Here is a 23,078-nt window from a genome sequence, read left to right as displayed (position 1 = left end):
CACTGTTAGGGGTGTGCGATTCAGGAGTGAAACCACTGTTAGGGGTGTGCGATTCAGAAGTGAAACCACTGTTAGGGGTGTGCGATTCAGAAGTGAAACCACTGTTAGGGGTGTGTGATTCAGGAGTGAAACCACTGCTAGGGGTGTGCGATTCAGAAGTGAAACCACTGTTAGGGGTGTGCGATTCAGGAGTGAAACCACTGCTAGGGGTGTGCGATTAAGAATTGAAACCAGTGCTTGGGGTGTGAGATTCAGGAGTGAAACCACTGCTAGGGGTGTGAGATTCAGGAGTGAAACAACTGCTAGGGGTGTGAGATTCAGGAGTGAAACCACTGCTTGAGGTGTGAGATTCAGGAGTGAAACCACTGCTAGGGGTGTGTGATTCAGGAGTGAAACCACTGCTAGGGGTGTGTGATTCAAAAGTGAAACCACTGCTAGGGGTGTGCAAATTAAGAATTGAAACCAGTGCTTGGGGTGTGCGATTCAGAAGTAAAACCACTGCTAGGGGTGTGCGATTCAGGAGTGAAACCACTGCTAGGGGTGTGCGATTCAGAAGTAAAACCACTGCTAGGGGTGTGCGATTCAGGAGTGAAACCACTGTTAAGGGTGTGCGATTCAGGAGTGAAACCACTGCTAGGGGTGTGCGATTCAGAAGTAAAACCACTGCTAGGGGTGTGCGATTCAGGAGTGAAACCACTGTTAAGGGTGTGCGATTCAGGAGTGAAACCACTGCTAGGGGTGTGCGATTAAGAATTGAAACCAGTGCTAGGGGTGTGCGATTAAGAATTGAAACCAGTGCTTGGGGTGTGAGATTCAGGAGTGAAACAACTGCTAGGGGTGTGAGATTCAGGAGTGAAACCACTGCTTGGGGTGTGAGATTTAAGAGTGAAACCACTGCTAGGGGTGTGAGATTCAAAAGTGAAACAACTGCTAGGGGTGTGAGATTCAGGAGTGAAACCACTGCTTGGGGTGTGCGATTCAGAAGTGAAACCACTGCTAGGGGTGTGAGATTCAGGAGTAAAACCACTGCTAGGGGTGTGCGATTCAGGAGTGAAACCACTGCTAGGGGTGTGAGATTCAGGAGTGAAACCACTGCTAGGGTTGTGCGATTCAGGAGTGAAACCACTGCTAGGGGTGTGCGATTAAGAATTGAAACCACTGCTAGGGGTGTGTGTTTCACGTGTGAAACCACTGCTAGGGGTGTGCGATTCAGTAGTAAAACCACTGCTGGGGTGTGAGATTCAGGAGTGAAACCACTGCTAGGGGTGTGAGATTCAGGAGTGAAACCACTGCTAGGGGTGTGTGTTTCACGTGTGAAACCACTGCTAGGGGTGTGAGATTCAGGAGTGAAACCACTGCTAGGGGTGTGAGATTCAGGAGTGAAACCACTGCTAGGGGTGTGAGATTCAGAAGTGAAACCACTGCTAGGGGTGTAAGATTCAGGATTGAAACCACTGCTTGGGGTGTGAGATTCAGGAGTGAAACCACTGCTGGGGTGTGAGATTCAGAAGTGAAACCACTGCTGGGGTGTGATATTCAGGAGTGAAAGCACTGCTAGGGGTGTGAGATTCAGGAGTGAAACAACTGGTAGGGGTGTGAGATTCAGGAGTGAAACCACTGCTAGGGGTGTGAGATTCAGAAGTGAAAGCACTGCTAGGGGTGTGAGATTCAGGAGTGAAACAACTGGTAGGGGTGTGAGATTCAGGAGTGAAACCACTGCTAGGGGTGTGAGATTCAGGAGTGAAAGCACTGCTAGGGGTGTGAGATTCAGGAGTGAAACAACTGGTAGGGGTGTGAGATTCAGGAGTGAAACCACTGCTAGGGGTGTGAGATTCAGAAGTGAAACCACTGCTAGGGGTGTGAGATTCAGAAGTGAAACCACTGCTAGGGGTGTGAGATTCAGGAGTGAAACCACTGCTAGGGGTGTGAGATTCAGGAGTGAAACCACTGCTGGGGGTGTGAGATCAGTTAACAGTTAATAATCGATTAATTGTGCATGGAATACGTCTGGTTTAAAGTAGTTGATAATGATAAGCTATACTGCCTTCAGGTTAGCCCTTGGCCTTTCATACTACTTATTGAAGAAAAGCAGTTGTTTAAAGATCTGGTCTCTTGCTGAGGCTGTATGGATTGTTAATATTGGTCGTTCCATCCTTCTCTGGATATGTTACTGCCCTGTCTGCAAAATACAAGGGCAGCACTTTGGATGCAACTCAATATGACAGGGCAAATTTGCAGAAAAGGTCATGCTGTCTTTCTCCCTTTGAGCAATTGGCCAAAAATCTCCTTTCCCTCTTTAGGATGGTTGCCGACGACGATGATGAGGGGGCGCTCAGCGATTCGGACGGGAACACAGTCTTACATGGAGACGACCTCGCTAAGAAGTAAGTTGTGCATGATTGCTGTCTCTGATACGAATGGAAGGCAAGTACAGGGACTCGGAAAATGTTTTGGTCCGAGAACTATAACACATCCTTTAGACACCCTGTCTTGTGTGAGTGTGTCACACTGCAATGCCAAAATAGTTCAAATCACACACAAATAAGTTCTAGCAAAAAGGACCAGCAGTTTTATGGTGGTTCAGTGTATTCACGTCTGTAGCCTGCATTTCACAATACTGTATTAAACACCAGATAAGCTGAAGACTGTGAAAAGCATTGTGCTCAATAAAGCTTTTTAAAAATACACCATTAAAGCGGTGGTTTATTATGATTGCACTTTTTAAATTTACTGTGTGTGTATTGTTGCTGTTTGAGCATAAACAACATTTGCAAAGTTGCGTCGCTCGAAATTCAAAGCAAAGGGAGATATTTTCTTTCACAGAAATTAAAGACTACAACAAACAGCTGGAAGGGACTACACAAGATTCCTCCTGGGTTAGTGACATTACTAACCCTAAAATTTACATATACCCCATCCTCGGGAACACACAACAAAGTCCATGTTGAGAAGAAGAAGAGTTGTAGTTGAGCACATTTGGGAGTCGCTCAAGCTGTCATCCCTCTTTCACATTTATTGATCCAGTACAAACCAAAATGCAATAGCATCACACTCACTCTGGGAACATCAGAGACTTATTTAACATCTTGTAAAAGGGCATAATAAGACCACTTTAATTAAGATACATTTCATAGACCCAAAGGATATGAGCACCTCTGTGCTAGTACAAAATCAAAAAGGGCGTTTCTTCAACTATGGTTATTTTTTGTTTACAAATTGTTTACCTTTATTTGTCTTCACAACAACATGTCCCCTTTAATCTCCATCATGCTCATCACTCGCATACTAATCCCAAATTCACTTAATATATATTAGAGCTGCAACTAACGATTATTTTTTCTGTCGACTAATCTAACGATTAATTTTTTTACCCTTTGAAATTTTTCAAAATTCTGTGGCACCCCCTCGCATAAGTTACGCTAGAGGTGTAACAGTACAGCTCACAGTTCGCGTTGTATCGCGGTTTTAGGTTCACGTTTCAGTACAGTTCGGTATTTGCTATGTTCAGGGGGAAAAGGGCTACTGTCAAATGAATATAAAGAAAATAAGAACAGATAACTTAAATAGAAGCAGCAGCACAAATAAATACTATTAAGCAAAGATGAGAATAAAATAAACAATGCTTTTCAGGTAGGTCTAACATTAGTTTTTAGAGAAATGGAATGAAGTAATCAAAAGGACAAAAGGATAACTCAATATTTGCGCGCTTTGGGACGAGTGCACAGAGACAGATCTTCTCATTCGCGTCTTCTGGCTACACGGGGGTGATGACTGTGAAAATGACTGCTCGTATTCGGACGTACAGCAGCACTCGCATGCGTTTTATAAAGTTTACAAAGAGAGACCGTTTTGCCCACGTTTTTCTTTTATTATCGCTGTTGTTGTAACTTAGTGTATACCTGAGGAGTCAGCACGTATCCATCAACAGAAACATACATACAGCATTATTTTCAAGTTACAACCCATATTAAAGATGCGTCATCAGATGCGAGATGAACCGAAGTGTAAGTGCGTCCCGGCATCTTTTGCTCGGGATCCCGGTTGGGAAACACTGGTCTGTATTGATTGACACCGCGCTGGTTTGTTTAGAATTATAATGAGCGCCGTGACCGCGCGCTGCCGCGTGATGAAGGTGTGTCGCAACTCTGTTATTCAACTGCTCTGGTTTTAAAAGCTATGTCACACTAAATGCGCCAAAATGCAATAAAACTTGTTTTACGGTCGATGCAACCCACGTGTGTGTGTGTGTGTGTGTGTGAGTGAGTGAGTAAGAGACGCGCAAAAGGGCGGAGAGAGAACTTAAGGAAATGCAGCTAAACGAATATGTGTGCGTCTTTTAAATAGCGTAAAAATGAATGAATGACGAATGTGGCGGCCGTTATTGATTATGTGGCAGTCCGCCACAAATTAGTCTATGTGTGGGAAACACTGTTTGGCCTCTGTTTAAAGTATTCCCATACTTTTGATATTCGCTGTCTAGGTTTTTGTGATAGAACCAGGAGCAGAAGCCAACATTACGCGAGATGAACGTCTGACACGACGCGTCGAAGCATTTCACGAACGTCGACGTATTTCCGTAGTCGACGTCATCGATGACGTCGACGCGTCGTTGCAGCACTAATATATATATATATATATATATATATATATATATATATATATATATATATATATATATATATATATATATATATTTATATGTATATAATATTTTAGGGATGCTCATTTCGGTTAATTTTCCTGACTGACAATTGATACTCAATAATCATAATAATGATAAGATTATAATATTGAATTGGCATTAAATAAAAATACAATTAACGAGTGTGTGACCCGTTAAAACTACTTTTTTCACAGGTTTATTTTACTTTGCAAACAGCAGAACAATACAGAACAGCTCAACAACAGAACCTGGATTGACACATTATCACATTTTCACGCACATGCAGCGTTTCTGACAGAGAAAATCTGAATCAAATCATTTAAATAAAAAGCATAAAATAAATATGCCTACACTAAATATTTTTACTTAAATAATTACCAAATTAAGATGACAAAACGAAAATACTCTGAATCCATTTGAAGCTTTGAACAACCGGAATATATTTTTTCCATCAAATAAAAATTGCAGGCCTACCTCAATCCACAGACTGGTTTTTATTTGTTAAAAAGTTACATGTCTAATTGATATGGGTTAGTCTGGAGCACAGCCTGTTGACAGTTAGACCCGCGGAAGAAAGCCTTGTTCCCTTTCGTCTGTCTCCGCAGCGCGAGCTTCCGCTGACTGCAGCCCTCGTCTGTTTGGGAAAGTGTTTAACACGCTCGCCGTTGTGCTGTTCTTTGAAATGACGGAGACAGATCTTTGACATGACAGAAATGAAAGAAAAACACAGAGTAATTGTTCTTTAAACCAACAGCGGCGAGAAGAACATAAATTACAATGTTTACTTTAGTAAACGTGATTAAAACCACACTACACAAAGCATTAAACAAGGCTTCATATGGCAGTGATGCCTGGGGAATACAGAAACGCCTCGCCATCGGCCAGCCTCAGGAAGCGCCTTTCATTTGCTTTCCTCCACCAGGCCGGAGCTTGTACTACTGCTGTATTTTAATACTGCATAGCATATTTCGCAACTTCGCCGCCCTTTCTGTCGAAATGGTCCCACACAGTAGGCTTCTTCTTTCCCACTAATTCATTTAGCAAAATATGTCTGTGTTGGAAAGTGTGGTTGCAAGTGTCGAAGCGCCCCATGAGTTAACAACAATTTTTTTTTTTTACCATGCAGCAAACAAACAAAAGTGTAAAAAAAAACCTAAAAAAACTTTAAACCGTTTAACTGATAGTATTTAACGGTTAACTGGTCTATATGAGCAGCACATACTGTATATATTAGTGGAAAAATTGTGGCGGAAATGACACCAGCACTAAGAAATCATAATAATGTGCATAAAACATTTTTATAGTTAAAAAAGTTGCAAAAATTATAGTAATGATATTAAAAATATTGCATAAATTAAGGAATGAAAATCGTCTTCCAAGACCATTTTAATGTGGCATTGCTTTAAAAAAAGGATGGCGTTGAAGTCAATTAATTAAAATAAAATCCTTGGACATAAAAGTTCCCATATTTGAAGTAGCTTCCTCAGTGGACTTCGTTTTTATAAAATAATACTGATAATTGGACAACTCTGATTAGTACTTTTAAAGAGTTGGGGAAATAATCAGTAGTTTCCTGTATATTTTTGCAAGCTTTCTTTATTCAATGCAGAGGTATGAAAGAGTCCAACTGTACCAACTGTACCCACCTTTCAAACTTAAGCCTTTCAGCAAAGGTTAAAGTCTCTTCATCGTTTGTTCACATGATGGATTTGACACTGTAGCAAACCATTTGTGTTTTCCCTGCTGTCTCCTTGTGACGCACCATCCTCCTTTCATTAATGGATTCACAGCGTTCTCTAATGGAGCAGGTTCGAACACCCTTATTAAACAAAATACAGTCACTGCGAGAAACAGTACTTGTATTATTCTTGGTTTCCTGCCTTGTTAGTTCATCATTGTTGGTAATGTGTGCAGGTAGAGTTTTAACTCTGAGCAAGCAGAAGTCAGTTCACAGAACAGATGTCACGTCACAGCCTACAGGCGAATCAACTTCACAGCAACTCAAGCAGAGCTGCTAACCGCTTTCATCTCTGTCTGCCATTCTGCTTCAGTTTGACTCAGAACAGACACTTTCCTGTCAGGTCAGTGTTTCCTACAAAAGCCACCATGTGCTTCTCTGCATGTCAGCAGAACGGCTCATAGTGGCATCCAGTATCCATCCACAACCAGCAACCCAAAAAACCTTGCCAATCAATAGTGGTGTGTTTAACATACTATGAGCCTCTAGCCTCTAAATCATCACTGGTTCATCCATCAAAGCAGCATTTGCCTAATAGGGCTTTGTTTTATTTTATTTCAAAATATAAAAAATGTAACTTTTTTTTTTTTTGTTTGACTTAAATTGCTCTATTTAGAAAGTTTTTCATTTAGAATGATTAGTGTGATTTTGTAGGCGAGAAAAAATATTGGAGTTTAAATATTTTTATATCGTAATAATTAATTATTTTTAGTTACTCTCCAAATTAATGTAAAAGTGAATAATTAATAAATTAACAATTAATAGTGATCATATAATAGCCAAAGGATGACCGAAAAAATGGGTGCTGCATTAATTGCATTAAATATTACATATATATTCAGTGTTAAACAGAGTTATTGCGTGCATTAACGCACTAATTTTGACAGCACAAAATGAAAATGGAACAAAAAAATGGAAACACTGGCGGAAACAATGTAGGACACATGGTGGGCAGTCAATAAGAGCCTAAGTGTGAAGGTTGAATTATCAGAGCAGTAGCACAGCTGTACAAAAATTTTTGCAAATCCACACATAATGGGAGACACATCAAGGTTCAAGGTTTGTTGGTGCGTGTCTCACTTGCTCTCTGTGACAGCAAGTCTTTTTGGTGTATCGAGAGTTATGGTATCCGGGGTAATGTCGGCATACCAGCACGTAGGACGAAGCACATCCAAAATGAGTAACTGTTGACACGAGGAAGCTGTCTGAAAGGAACGACCAGGTAATAATCTGGACTGTATCCAAAAAACAAAGCCACAGCTGCCCAACTCATTGTAGAATTAAATGCGCACCTCAACTCTCCTTTTTCCACCAAAACTGTTGGTCAGGAGCTCCACAGAGTCAATATTCATGGTGGGGCTGCTATAGGCCCCGTCCAAACGGACATGCGTTTAGCTGTATACGTATACATTTTGTACCGTATCAGCATTTCGTCCACACGGATCTGGTGTTTTGGAAGCATAAATCCGATATTTTTGGAAACCGGGTCCCAAAGCGGATAAATCTGAAAACGACCATCTTCCGTTTTTGTGTGTACAGCGAATCCGTGTATTTTCTGAAACGGTGATGTCATCACACTACGTCCAGCACGGTGAAAGAGTTGAGGGATAAAAAAAAAAAAAGGATACAACTACGGGCACTGGGCATGCGCACATCAATATCGCGTTATTTAATTACCGTATCTGCATTATTGTAAGGGTATGTTTAGGGTTGGGGTAGGTGTAGGCATTAATAAAACACATCTGTTAAGTGGCAAATGTATTTATTGTTATTTTATTATGAGATTTTGCCTCCCCTCCGACCACTGCTATACCCCTTCTAGCTACAACTCTTCTTCTCCGTTTTTAGTGTATTTCTGTGGCAGAATTACAGCGCCACACACTGGCCTGGCATGCAAACTACATTGTTTTTAGTTGGTTTCGGTAATCTTGTGTGGACAGATATTTCTTGAAACAAGGAAAAAAAAGATCGTATTGGGAAAGCTCTGGCTTCGTGTGGACGGGGTCATAGACTAACTTATGGTGCCAATGCCAGTTTAATTGGAGCCAACAGTTCAAATCTTGGGCCGTGGAACGTGTGAAACATGGAGAAGCCCAACAGAGGCTTAACTTTCAGAGAGTGAAGCATTGGTGGATCAGTGAAGGTTTGGGCTAGCCTGACAAGCCAGACCCACATCAAGATGTTTGGTCTGGAAACTCACCATTGACGGCTCAATCCGAGGGGCGGATAAACGGCTGTCTGTCAAACTCCCTCTGCACGCGATAGGATAGCGCTACACCAACCAGAGCAACGAAGGTGAAGCAGAGCTCGCTGACTGATTAAACATTCGCCGTATCCGGTCGGCTAAACTTCGAACACATCTTCCCTTTTTAAGAATGACTTCAGTGCCGTTCTTTGTTCTTTTCTCAGAGAAAAGCTGAACTCCAAGTCTTCCGGAGGCGCGGGCAGAGCTGATTCGAAAGATCGCCGCTGTTCGCCAGTTTCTGTGTTACTAGAAGCACGCAAACACAACTCGGCCGTCGTCATTATGGCCCCGGCCGCCGACTCTATAGCCTACACGATGTGATTGGGCCGTCCAGATTGAGAGGAATACAGCTCAGATAGGTATTGAGAGTGCCTAGTAGGGATGCGCGATATACCGGTACTGGAAAAATACCGGTATATATTTTATTTAAAACGGTACGATATCATGATTTGGCACATTTCGGTATATGCTGCTTTTCCGAAGTTCACCGCTAGATGGCAGCGCTCTACCCAAACTGACCCGAAACAACCGGCAAATGTGACAACAACATAGACGGACAAAATGGATAAAGCAGTTGAATCTCACTCAAGATGCCCAAAACGAATTAATAAAGAGAGGAGTAGAAGTGACATTTGTAATGACTTTGCTTATAAAACTGATGAAGAACCATCAAACCTAGCCAAGCATCTGTCACTATCCTGACTTTAAGACTTCTGAAGAGATCGACAGGTCAGTGAATCATTCAAACCATCTCATTTAGACATTTATTTTCTTTTAACACTGATCAACGCACACACATAGCCTAACATAAGATCGAATATCACAATCTCCAGCGTTCGTTTCAACCAATGACATTTAGATCTCATTATATTTGCACGCGTACTATTGCACTATTTACATTCGCGTTAGACACAACCACCTGTGTTTATGTGAATACTTACTAAAGACGGACATTTGTACATAATTCTGTGTATTTGATTGTCTAAGGCAGTGTTTCTCAAACTTTTTCTGCCATTCCCCACTTTGGAGGTAGGGAAGGGCTCCGAGCCCCACCTGTCCCCAATAACCCCAACAAAATGGTAATTATCTAGGCTTTTAAGTTTGCCTGTTAACATTTATTTTATTAACATCACATTTAAACCTTTCATGCGTACAGTCAAAATATTTTAGCTGACTAAGTGTCAGCTGACTAGAGTGTGAGTTTTATTTTAAGGCAACGTTATTTTAGAACGTTTCACCTTAATGTTTCTATGGCAATGCGTCATGTTTATCACGTGACTCACCACAACCAAAAAAACGCTGTATGACAGATGTATCGCTTTTATTACGTTATTGAACCGTTTGAACAAATGCACTGCAGTTCAGAGTCCTGTCAATTGGATTTACAGCACATATATTCATCAGCATCTCCTGGAATAAGTGACCGGTGAACTGGGAGAAGAATCGAGCAAACTTTATAGTTACTTACACTATGTGTATCTGATATGAATAAAATATGTCAGCCAATTATATTTGAATGGATTGTTATTGCTGCTTCCATAGCCACTAGTGTGTATTACAAACTCTAACATTAAATGTATTGTTTTACTTGTACTTGTGTATTTAAATGTTACCTATTAAATTAAACCTAAAATAAACAGTAAGTGGTTGAAAACTGCATGATGTATGTCAAGAGCTGAGCGCGTCCGCATTTGGCTCAGTGCCAGCCGAAGCGCGTCCCACCGTTTAATTCTGGCAATGATGTCACGTCATTGAACATTCTAAATCCCTTATGTGGGTCCGTACTCTCAGGGGCATAGACATAAAAATCCCATGTGGGACCGCTCAAAAGGTTAATAGAGATGGGCACAAAAAATTAACACATTTCCTCCTGTTTGTCGCGCCCCACTTGTCATGTCTCTATTCCCCACCAGTGGGGCGCGCCCCACACTTTGAGAAACGCTGGTCTAAGGAAACTTAATGTGTAATGTGCGAGCGTGACTAAGTGACAGGCGTGTGTGTTTGTGTGTGTGTCGTATGAGCTCATATCTCCTGTAACTTACGAAATGCTATAAAATCTCTTGCGTGTTCAAATGATTTCCGTTCTTCACCCCGAGACGAGCGTGAAATGTTGAATAGGATTATGCAGATTGCTTTAGTGTAGTGCGATGTCTTTTGAAACCAGAAGCAATTTGCTAATTTTGAGAGATTTTTGCTGAAATTACACAAGAAAGTTTTTAAATGACTGATTTGATGTGATAAGCTTTGCTGATTAATTTACTAATAAACATTTGTGGTAATTTCCCACTTTATAAACTCAAAACTTGCATAATTGTTCTCATTCGCGTGCAATATACCCGCGCTAATATCAGACCGTGTGGTATCGATTTAATATCGGTACTTCGGTATTAGATTGTGGTACCGTACCGAAGCCAAAATTGTGGTATCGAGCCATCCCTAGTGCCTAGACGACACTTGTGGGCAAATTAAATTTGCTGCCGCTAGGGTGCAATATCATGCCATTCCTTAATGTGCTTGATGGGCAGTAAAAAAAAAAAAAATCTGCCCACAGCGGTCATAGTTAATGAAACGCCTAAGCCTCGCCCGCATCAGTCATAGTTAATGGAATGCCTAAGCTCCACCCATATCATACATAGTTAATGATATGCTAAAGCCCCACCCACAGCAGTCATAGTTGATGATATGCTAAAGCCCCACCCACAGCAGTCATAGTTGATGATATGCTAAAGCCCCACCCACAGCAGTCATAGTTGAGGATATGCTAAAGCCCCACCCACAGCAGTCATAGTTGATGATATGCTAAAGCCCCTTCCAGAGCAGTCATAGTTAATGATATGCTAAAGCCCCACCCACAGGAGTCATAGTTAATGATATGCTAAAGCCCCTTCCACAGGAGTCATAGTTGATGATATGCTAAAGCCCCTTCCAGAGCAGTCATAGTTAATGATATGCTAAAGCCCCACCCACAGGAGTCATAGTTGATGATATGCTAAAGCCCCTTCCACAGGAGTCATAGTTGATGATATGCTAAAGCCCCTTCCAGAGCAGTCATAGTTAATGATATGCTAAAGCCCCTTCCAGAGCAGTCATAGTTGATGATATGCTAAAGCCCCTTCCAGAGCAGTCATAGTTGATGATATGCTAAAGCCCCGCCCACAGCAGTCATAGTTGATGATATGCTAAAGCCCCTTCCACAGGAGTCATAGTTGATGATATGCTAAAGCCCCTTCCAGAGCAGTCATAGTTGATGATATGCTAAAGCCCCCGCCCACAGCAGTCATAGTTAATGATATGCTAAACCCCCACCCACAGCAGTCATAGTTAATATGCTAAAGCTCCACCCACAGCATTCATAGTTAATATGCTAAAGCCCCTTCCAGAGCAGTCATAGTTAATATGTTTAAGCCCCGCCCACAGCAGTCATAGTTAATGATTTGTTAAAGCTCCTCCCACAGCAGTCATAGTTAATGATATGCTAAAGCCCCGCCCACAGCAGTCATAGTTAATGATTTGTTAAAGCTCCTCCCACAGCAGTCATAGTTAATATGCTAAAGCTCCTCCCACAGCATTCATAGTTAATATGCTAAAGCCCCTTCCAGAGCAGTCATAGTTAATATGTTAAAGCCCCTCCCACAGCAGTCATAGTTAATGATATGCTAAAGCTCCTCCCACAGCAGTCATAGTTAATGATATGCTAAAGCCCCGCCCACAGCAGTCATAGTTAGATATGCTAAAGCCCCGCCCACAGCAGTCATAGTTAATGATATGTTAAAGCCCCGCCCACAGCAGTCATAGTTGATATGTTAAAGCTCCTCCCACAGCAGTCATAGTTAATGATATGTTAAAGCTCCTCCCACAGCAGTCATAGTTAATGATATGTTAAAGCTCCTCCCACAGCAGTCATAGTTAATGATATGCTAAAGCTCCTCCCACAGCAGTCATAGTTAATGATATGCTAAAGCTCCTCCCACAGCAGTCATAGTTAATGATATGCTAAAGCTCCTCCCACAGCAGTCATAGTTAATGATATGCTAAAGCTCCTCCCACAGCAGTCATAGTTGATGATATGCTAAAGCCCCGCCCACAGCAGTCATAGTTAATGATATGCTAAACCCCCACCCACAGCAGTCATAGTTAATATGCTAAAGCTCCTCCCACAGCATTCATAGTTAATATGCTAAAGCCCCTTCCAGAGCAGTCATAGTTAATATGTTAAAGCCCCTCCCACAGCAGTCATAGTTAATGATTTGTTAAAGCTCCTCCCACAGCAGTCATAGTTAATGATTTGTTAAAGCTCCTCCCACAGCAGTCATAGTTAATATGCTAAAGCCCCTTCCAGAGCAGTCATAGTTAATATGTTAAAGCCCCGCCCACAGCAGTCATAGTTAATATGTTAAAGCCCCGCCCACAGCAGTCATAGTTAATGATTTGTTAAAGCTCCTCCCACAGCAGTCATAGTTAATATGCTAAAGCTCCTCCCACAGCATTCATAGTTAATATGCTAAAGCCCCTTCCAGAGCAGTCATAGTTAATGATATGCTAAAGCTCCTCCCACAGCAGTCATAGTTAATGATATGCTAAAGCCCCTTCCAGAGCAGTCATAGTTAATGATATGTTAAAGCCCCGCCCACAGCAGTCATAGTTAATGATATGCTAAAGCCCCGCCCACAGCAGTCATAGTTAATGATATGTTAAAGCCCCGCCCACAGCAGTCATAGTTAATGATATGTTAAAGCTCCTCCCACAGCAGTCATAGTTAATGATATGCTAAAGCTCCTCCCACAGCAGTCATAGTTAATGATATGCTAAAGCCCCGCCCACAGCAGTCATAGTTAATGATATGTTAAAGCCCCGCCCACAGCAGTCATAGTTAATGATATGTTAAAGCTCCTCCCACAGCAGTCATAGTTAATGATATGTTAAAGCTCCTCCCACAGCAGTCATAGTTAATGATATGTTAAAGCTCCTCCCACAGCAGTCATAGTTAATGATATGCTAAAGCTCCTCCCACAGCAGTCATAGTTAATGATATGCTAAAGCTCCTCCCACAGCAGTCATAGTTAATGATATGCTAAAGCTCCTCCCACAGCAGTCATAGTTAATGATATGCTAAAGCTCCTCCCACAGCAGTCATAGTTAATGATATGCTAAAGCTCCTCCCACAGCAGTCATAGTTAATGATATGTTAAAGCTCCTCCCACAGCAGTCATAGTTAAGGATATGTTAAAGCTCCTCCCACAGCAGTCATAGTTAATGATATGCTAAAGCTCCTCCCACAGCATTCATAGTTAATGATATATAGTTTGTGACATCAGAAACACCAGTAATTTCAAACTGTGTTTTTTGAGACTGTCTTTGGTTCACTGCAGATTTAAAGAAAAAATACTCAGCAATGGTGCTGACTTGCACATGGTTTGTCTTAAAGCATTTAAAACACCACATAGACACATAAACAACATTAAAAACTAGATTTTCACCACAGGGGGTTTGTGGGTTAACCCACCGACTAGTCTAAGAATTGTAAAAGGTTGTAAGAATTCACTGGCCATGAAATCTCAGCAGAATGTTTATAGATGTTCTCCCCCTGAAAAAAAAGGCACTTAAAGTCTTTGAATGAATAGAAGATGTCTGTTTTAATGCAGGATTTGGATCGTTGCATCTAGATCAGTGTCTGTAAAAGCTCTGAGACGGATGAGAGTGAGTGGTTTGTCTGCCGCAGGCCTGTAACAGAATCTGTAGCCGATGTTAGAGCGGCTCACATTGTTCACGACCCGAGCAGCTCTGCCTTAGTCCTGATCGCCTTCTTTCTTTCTCCGCCACTATCTGTTTTTCCATCATCCTTCTTCTGCTGTGTCTTGTGTTTCCCTCAGGTACGTGCATTTTATGCTCCCCTACCCATCAGTCATTGAGGCCATTGTGCATGTGTGTCCGATTACTCCTGAGAGATGCTTTCCTTAGAGATTCTGTCACATTAACAGTGAGAATACTACTGAGATCACCAGGCTTTACGAAAAACAGGCGGTAATTGTTTCTCATGCTGACGTCCGTAAAAATACATTTGCAGTCACCTCAGTGATAAAACTTGTGCATTCGGATGGCGATTTATTCATGGTGGAGGAGCGTGTCTGGGAACACTGCTCACGTGGTCAATAACATGATTGTATGCTGTAAATAAAATATCATATGCTTGGTATCATAAGAATAAAATAATTTAATTTAATAATAAGAAATTATTAATGACTTAATTATTTAAATTTACTGTCTAAAATAGGAAGATGTCATTTTAAAATGTGGAATGCGCGATTGACCAATCAGAATCAAATATTTCACAGAGCCGTGTAATAAGATTAAATAATATATATAATAATAAACGATTATAAAATGATTATAAATGATAATAAAATAAATACCTTACGACCCCATGAGAAACAATTACCGTCCAAATAGGGCTAAAGACGTAATTACGACACGATCACGGATTTTGGTCATAAATACAGTAAATGGATGTTTGGGGGCGATTAGATATTTATTGGTTCACTTAATGCCAGACACCTTTAAGTGCAGTTGGAACAGCAATGCTCTTTCTTTAGGTGTGTAACTGATGCTTTTATCCGTCTTGTGCTTCCAGAACAGAAAAAAATCATGGGAAATTAAGTTTTGGTGCACAAGGGTTGACAGGGCCACAGGGTCATGGGCGGCCAAGGCTCATTGATTCACGAGGGGAGCGAAGGCTGGCCCGTGTGGTCTGATCAAACAGACGAGCTACTAAGACACTTGTTATACCATTTAAGGTATTAAGACTTCAAGAGTCTTACATTTTCTTCAAGACTTCTTACATTTAAGAAAACTGATCCGCTGGGTATTTTTTTCACACACAAATACATTGTAAAGTTCACACATCTGTTTTTGTCTCAGATGTGAGTAAAATGCTCCCACTGTGAAGCCCTGAGTTGTATATTGCCGCCCATGACCCTGTGGCCGGTTCTCCACTGTTCCTTCCTTGGAGCACTTTTGATAGATACTGACCACTGCAGACCGGGAACAGCCCACAAGAGCTACAGTTTTGGAGATGCTCTGACCCAGTCCTCTAGCCGTCACAATCTGGCCCTTGTCAAACTCACTCAAATCCTTACGCTTGCCCATTTTTCCTGCTTCTAACACATCAACTTTGAGGACAAAATGTTCACTTGCTGCCTAATATATGCCACCCACTAACAGGAGCCGCGATGAAGAGATTAACAAAAAACCTGGTGTCTTTTCAGGCTAGCGGCAGCGGTGGAGGGCGCAGAATCCCGCTTCATGGACGAACCAGAAGAGGAGAGCAGTGAGGAGGAGGAGGACGAGTTGAGTCCGGAAGAGCAAGGTCAGACACGTGTGTGTGCGTGTGTGTGTGCGTCTGTGTGTGCGCGCGTGTGTCTCTCTCTCCCTCTCATGGCCTCAGATTCACCTCTGCTCCTGCTCACACTAATGACATATTTACACAGCTCACCGCACCCTCAGCCAGGGGCTCAAACAAACTTCTCGACTACGCTCGCTCGCTCACTCACTCCCTCCCTCCCTCCCTCCCTCCCTCCCTCCCTCCCTCCCTCCCTCCCTCCCTCCCTCACTCCCTCCCTCACTCACGCTCACTCACTCACTCCCTCCCTCCCTCCCTCCCTCCCTCACTCACGCTCGCTCACTCACTCACTCACTCACTCACTCACTCCCTCACTCACTTGCACACGCGCGCTTGCTCGCTCACTCCCTCACTCGCACACGCTCGCTCGCTCACTCCCTCACTCGCACACGCTCGCTCGCTCACTCCCTCACTCGCACACGCTCGCTCGCTCACTCCCTCACTCGCACACACGCTCACTCACTCACTCCCTCACTCACTCGCACACGCGCGCTCGCTCACTCCCTCACTCGCACACGCTCGCTCGCACACACGCTCACTCACTCACTCCCTCACTCACTCGCACACACGCTCACTCCCTCACTCACTTGCACACACACTCACTCCCTCACTCACTCGCACACACGCTCGCTCGCTCACTCACTCACTCACTCACTCACTCACTCACTCACTCGCTCACTCGCACACACACTCACTCACTTACTCGCTCACTCGCTCACTCACTCGCTCACTCGCACACACACTCACTCACTCGCACACTCGCTCACTCACTCGCACACGCTCACTCACTCACTCACTCGCACACACGCTGGCTTGCTCACTCACTCCCTCACTCACTCGCACACACGCTGGCTTACTCACTCACTCCCTCACTCACTCGCACACGCTCACTCACTCACTCACTCACTCGCACACACGCTGGCTTACTCACTCACTCCCTCACTCACTCGCACACGCTCGCTCACTCACTCACTCACTCACTCACTCACTCACTCACTCACTCACTCACTCACTCGCACACTCGCACACTCGCTCACTCGCTCACTCGCTCACTCACTCGCACACACGCTCACTCACTCACACACTTACTCACACACTCACTCTCTCACTCACACGCTCGCTCGCTCACTTGCTCTCACACTCACTCACACACACTCACGCTGACACACTCGCTCACTCTCTCTCACACTCACTCACTCACTCACACACACACACACACTCACACTGACTCGCTCACACACTCACTCACTCACACTGACTCACTCACTCACACACTCACGCTCTCTCACTCACTCTTTTACTCACTCACTCACACACTCACGCTCTCTCACTCACTCTTTTACTCACTCACACACTCACTCACACTCTTTCACACTCTCTCACTCACTCACTCACTCACACACACGCTCACTCACTCTTTTACTCACTCAGTCACACACTCGCGCTCTCTCACTCACTCTTTTACTCACTCACACACTCACTCACACTCTTTCACACTCTCTCACTCACTCACTCTCACACACACGCTCACTCACTCTCTCTCTCACTCACTCACACACACACTCGCTCACACACTCACTCACGCACTCACGCACTCACGCTCTCTCACTCCCTCTTTTACTCACTCACACACTCACTCTTTCACACTCACTCACAAGCTCACTCACTCACTAAATCGCTCGCTCACTCGCTCTCACTCACTCACTCGCACGCTCGCTCGCTCGCTCACTCACTCACTCGCTCACTCACTCACTCACTCACTCGCTCACTCACTCGCTCACTCACTCACACTGACTCACTCACTCGCACAAACACTCACTCACTCGCTCACTCACTCACACTGACTCACTCACTCTCACTCACTCACGCTCTCACACGCTCTCTCACTCACTCTCACTCTTTCACTCACTCTCACTCTTTCGCTCACTCACACGCTCACTCACTCCCTCACACGCTCGCTCACGCTCGCTCGCTCGCTCACTTACACGCTCGCTCACTCACGCTCACTCTTACTCTCACACATTCTCACACGCTCACTCACTCACTCACTCACTCACTCACTCACTCACTCACTCACTCACTCACTCACTCACTCACTCAATATATATATCTTAACTCACAAACTTACAGTCTTTAAGATAAATATGAGCATTTCAGTGGTTGATGCATCAAAACAACAACAAAGAAACGGCTTGCACACTCCATAACAAACAAAACGATCTAAAAGTAGACAGATATTAAAAAAGAGACTCAAATCCGCCACAGTTTTCCTGCCACAGTAAGTCATGCTGCATGATTATTGGCTCACTAACGTTGACGAGATTAACCCCTTAGGTATCGGAATTTGGTATTGAACAACTATTTGGTCTGTGCCTAAAATGTACCGAACCCAATACCCGGCCTAATCTACACACACTTACATCACTGATAGTTCCTTTAATGCTGGGTTAGATTATTTCTGAACTATTTTGATTTGACTACTGATGACTACTGATTTAGTTTAATAATGAAATAAATCAAACATTTTACCCCATACTTACTAGCTAAATTGAGGCTAAATTTGCAACCCTGTTGCCTGTTTCACTATAGATTTATTGTTCTTTTTGTTTTGTTTTTAAGTATCATTTTACTATATTTGATTGAGGATTTTTGTTAAAGGATACGGTTCACTTCAAAATGAAAATGTCCTGATAATTTACTCACCCCCATTGCATCCAAAATGTTCATGTCTTTCTTTCTTCAGTGGAAAAGAAATAAAGTTTTGTTGAGGAAAACATTTCACGATTTTTCTGCACATAATGGACTTGACCTTTAACCGTTGGTTGCCATTGCAAATCAATGCTGTTTCAAAGGAAGGGCTTCAAAGGCTCTGCACGACCCCAGGCGAAAAGTAGGGTCTTGTGCCGCTTTCCAAGCAACCCGTGTTTTGTTTTGTTTTGTGGCGGGAGAAGCAAATGAAAGACACAGTGGGTGTGGCATCAGGACTCGAAGAGTTGCTTATTAACATAAATAAACAGGAAATGTCCAAAACGTGGAGTAAAGCAGTTCACAGCGGCAGGGACGAGGCTTCATGATATTCAGCTGTGCCTCGTCACTCGACGCCATTTCACGTAATTTCAGCGCCTCTCAAAATTATTCTTTCTTAAATTTGAACGTAAAGTCCACACTAGAGGCTTAGTAACTACTAGCTAGTTTGTAACTTAAGCCCTATTCGCACGGGATTATTATTATCTAAGGACCTCTGTGATTTAGAAAATCCCACTTCTGAGTTTTGCGTCATATGTATCATCATCATTTTGATTGTTTTATAGTAATACAAATAGTTTTACTTAGTTAGAGAAGAGAGGCTACAATTTAAAACTGAACTGAACACAGACCTTTATAACGAGTGAGAAGCTGACAATATCGGCCTACGGCGGAAGATTCAGTTTCAAAGCTCAATGTAAAAGCGCCCATTTAAACGAGTTCATCATTTAAACGAGTTCATCATTGTACTGTTCTGTTCTGTTTTTCATTCAGAATAGTGTTGATGTTAATATTAAACACACCATTCAAGCATTTTGCCTCCAAATTGTTACTCATTCTAAAGTGAAAGTATAATCCGTGCGGTGCGCATTATAAACGCAGCCTCCGTTCTTTATGAAAGATAAAGATAGAAACGCGCACAGGAAGCAAAAACCTTGCATAAATGATATACGATCCGCCTAATCCTGGCCAAATCACGGAGATGCCGATTCGCACGGGACTACTATTACCACAGGACCTCAGTGTTCGGCGAAATATGGTAGCTAAATTACGGGGGAATTTTTACGTTACAAATGACAGACATGGCCGATTCGCACGGGATTAAGATCACAGACATTTTCTGCAATTATTACAGATCACCAGATAATACTAATCCCGTGCGAATAGGGCTTAACTCTGTACTTTTTTTGGTTGACGCATTTGATCTTGAGGCAGAACGTAGCTAGTAGGTCATAAGCTCTCCATAAAGTAATGCGTAGTCACATGATATAACGTTTACCCTCAATGATCTGAATTTCAGTTTATTTTTCATTTTTATAACTTATTTTGCCTCGCGTAACCAACCGAAAAACAAGTTTCTATTAAATACAATACTATAAGTAACTCAAGTGCTTTTATATAAATTCAGAAGCATTCAGTATATGAAACAACATTGGTAAGGATCAATAAATAAATACTGAAATAAAAGAGAGAAATTACAATTATGGATTATGACTGATTTTATTTGACATGCACAACACCAAAGGATGGGACAGATGCACACACACTGTTTTGCACGGGTTCATGTTAAAGAGCCGCTAACAAAGTAATCTATTCACATAATGTTTTCTCTCTTAAAATATAATTAAATGTAAATGTCAGGATTATCATATATATATGTAAAGAATTGAAGTCTGTCATGCAAAATAAGAGCTTTATTATGTAGTTCAGTCTGTCTGCTATTACAACCATTACTCTTGATCGGAGGCTTCCTTAAATATTTAGTTTATACGTAGATTTATGCTTTAAGTAAGTTTAATGGTGCAATGCAAAACTATTTAGTAGTGCATAAGTTGTAACTTAGTGCCCATTTATGTCTCAACTAGGTTAGGGTTAGGCTATAAGTTGTATGTTTGTGTTGACTTTGCCTGGAACCTTACAAAGTCGTGAGTCGTGGTTTGAAGTCGTAACTTACGGGCTCAAAACCCTGCCAGGAACGCAGCATTATCTAGACAAGCCATCTGCCATTTTCTAAAGAAAAATAAACATTTATTTACTTAACCTCCAATGCTAGACTTCGGTGTCTTTCTTCTTCACGCTAAAGCCCTGCATTAATGCCCGAGCCCGACGTGCCCCGACTTTTTTACGCCCCTAGGGCCGGGCTTCGGGCCAATTTTCAGGTCATGCCTAAAACGCGGGCTGGGCTTCGGCCTTTTTTAATGGGGCGGCAGTGGCTCAGTGGTTCATGTAGGTTGTCTACAAACCAGAAGGTTGGTGGTTCAATCCCCGGTTCCACTTGACCAAGTGTCGAAGTGTCCATGAGCAAGACACCTAACCCCAGCTGCTCCCGACGAGCTGGATGGCGCCTTACATGGCTGACATCGCCGTCGGTGTATGAATGGGTGAATGTGAGGCAAAATGTAAAGTGCTTTGGATAAAAGCGCTATATAAATGCAGTCCTTTTACCATTTGCCTTTTTTAGGTTTCTCCTTCGTTTTATATTTATTTTATTAATTAAAAGGAACAATGAGTTCTGCGCTGGTGGAAACAACACGAGACCATAATAGCTAACGCGACTGTCAAGATGGCTCGCACAGTGTTCAGAGCATAGGTTCAGAGTCCGCGCCAGCAGCAGCAGCGCGCGTTTCTTGTGAGCGTGGCGTTTCTGTTGCGTGTCATCCGCGGTGCGTCTGCTGCTATTAATGTACAGGGAAGCCCAATACTTCATGTTAAATATAAATATATTGCCTATTGATACAGCAAAGACAACGTCGGCAGTAGCCGGCCCATACCATATCCATGGTATTGACGGCAAAAGGCTACAGAATATTTTGTTCTGTATTGACTGGTTTAATATTTCAAAATCGATAATTATGTTGTTTTTTATTATTACAATTAGGCCTATATCTGCATTTATGTACAGACTTTCAAACATGAAAATGTCATTTTTATTAATATGTATTCATGTCAAAATGGCATATAAACATCTTTTCCTATTATATTTCGCCTGGAAACGCTTCCAACACGCTCGCGTGTCGCGTGAAAATAGGCCTATCTTCTATTTGAAGCATGCACGTATTTTCCGTGCGGCTCGGACCGACGTAGGCAGTAGGCTATGCAAGCTCTAACCGGTTAACATGGGAGCCGAAATAAAAACGGACACGCCACGCAGCCGAGACGCTCACGACACGCTTGCAGTGTGTCCCCGGCGTTATGGCCGTTTCACAACTGGTTCATTCGTTTTCTCTGACCAGGTATTTATCTGATTGCGAAATTACCAGGAGTAGTCCCGAGATTCTTTCGAGACGTAGCCTATTTAATTCCGATCACTAAACAAACCAATTCAGAAGGATGAAAGCATTTCAGATGAAAGCGGACAAATGTAAATGTAGCCTATCTGGTTGTTAAACCACATGTATACATTTTACTCCCAGCAAATGGTTAAAAAATAAACTTGCGAAAGCGTGTTATGGGCTTTATGTTGTAGTCAGATAGATATGTAGATATGATGGTGCTGCAACACTCATCTTCAATAAAAATGAATGAGACTAAATGATCTTACCAGTGCGCTTAGGTCGCTCTCTCTCTCTTATGTGGTCTTTGAATTTGAAATGAGCTGCTGAATAAAATGCATCTAATCTTATGCTTTTGTTGCTGTAAACTCTGTTAAATGAGCATATACCACGGGAATTGAAGATCGGATTTATATTCATTTTGCGTAGGTGTAAGGTAGGCTATAAGACAACCTGCATGTTCTTTTTTTATTATTATTTGTTTTTAGATTGTTTAGCTCCGTTTGCGAGAGCCGCGAGCAGAATCAGCCTCAGCTCGTCAAAAATGCCTTTTAGGCTACTGGTGCTAATAGTTGGCGAAATTAACTAACATTGTGATGCTTGAAGTGTTTTATATCTATGGATTTTATTATAGGCAAGACAAGTCAAGAGTTGATTTGAGAGACTAAATCGATTAAATATGCGGTTAACTCACTGTCGGCCGCTGGCCGCTTGGTCATCACTTAAAAAAAATAAAACTTTAATTTAACAAACAAAAAAATTGCTCTAAACATTTTTCTAAATTAACTTAATAAAGAAACTAAATGAAATATAACTACTTTGACATTAAAAACAAAACAGAACTATTTTAATGGCTGCAACAATGTTAAAGAAAAAAAAAAAAAAACACGGGCTCCAGTCGGATTCGGGCCGAGAATTGTGATAAGCTGTCGGACACGGGCCGGGCTAGGGCCTCGGCGTCTCGGGCCAGGGCCGGGCTAGGGCCTCAGCGTCTCGGGCCAGGGCCGGGCTAGGGCCTC

The 23,078-nt window shown here is 42.5% G+C and overlaps 1 protein-coding gene across 1 annotated transcript in view; it reads left to right on the top strand.

The window, feature by feature from the left end:
• Positions 1-23,078, top strand: part of ppp1r2 (protein phosphatase 1, regulatory (inhibitor) subunit 2) — a 49,395-nt gene that overhangs the window by 18,893 nt on the left and 7,424 nt on the right. Inside the window, exons 3-4 of the mRNA XM_067416397.1 lie at positions 2,301-2,384; positions 15,909-16,009. Of these exons, the coding sequence (XP_067272498.1) occupies positions 2,301-2,384; positions 15,909-16,009 (185 nt within the window). The remainder of the gene's footprint in view (positions 1-2,300; positions 2,385-15,908; positions 16,010-23,078) is intronic.

This window comes from Pseudorasbora parva, chromosome 14 (assembly GCF_024679245.1).
Source record: "Pseudorasbora parva isolate DD20220531a chromosome 14, ASM2467924v1, whole genome shotgun sequence".
Taxonomy (NCBI): Eukaryota; Metazoa; Chordata; class Actinopteri; order Cypriniformes; family Gobionidae; genus Pseudorasbora; species Pseudorasbora parva.
This window is presented reverse-complemented; position numbering and strand designations above follow the sequence as displayed.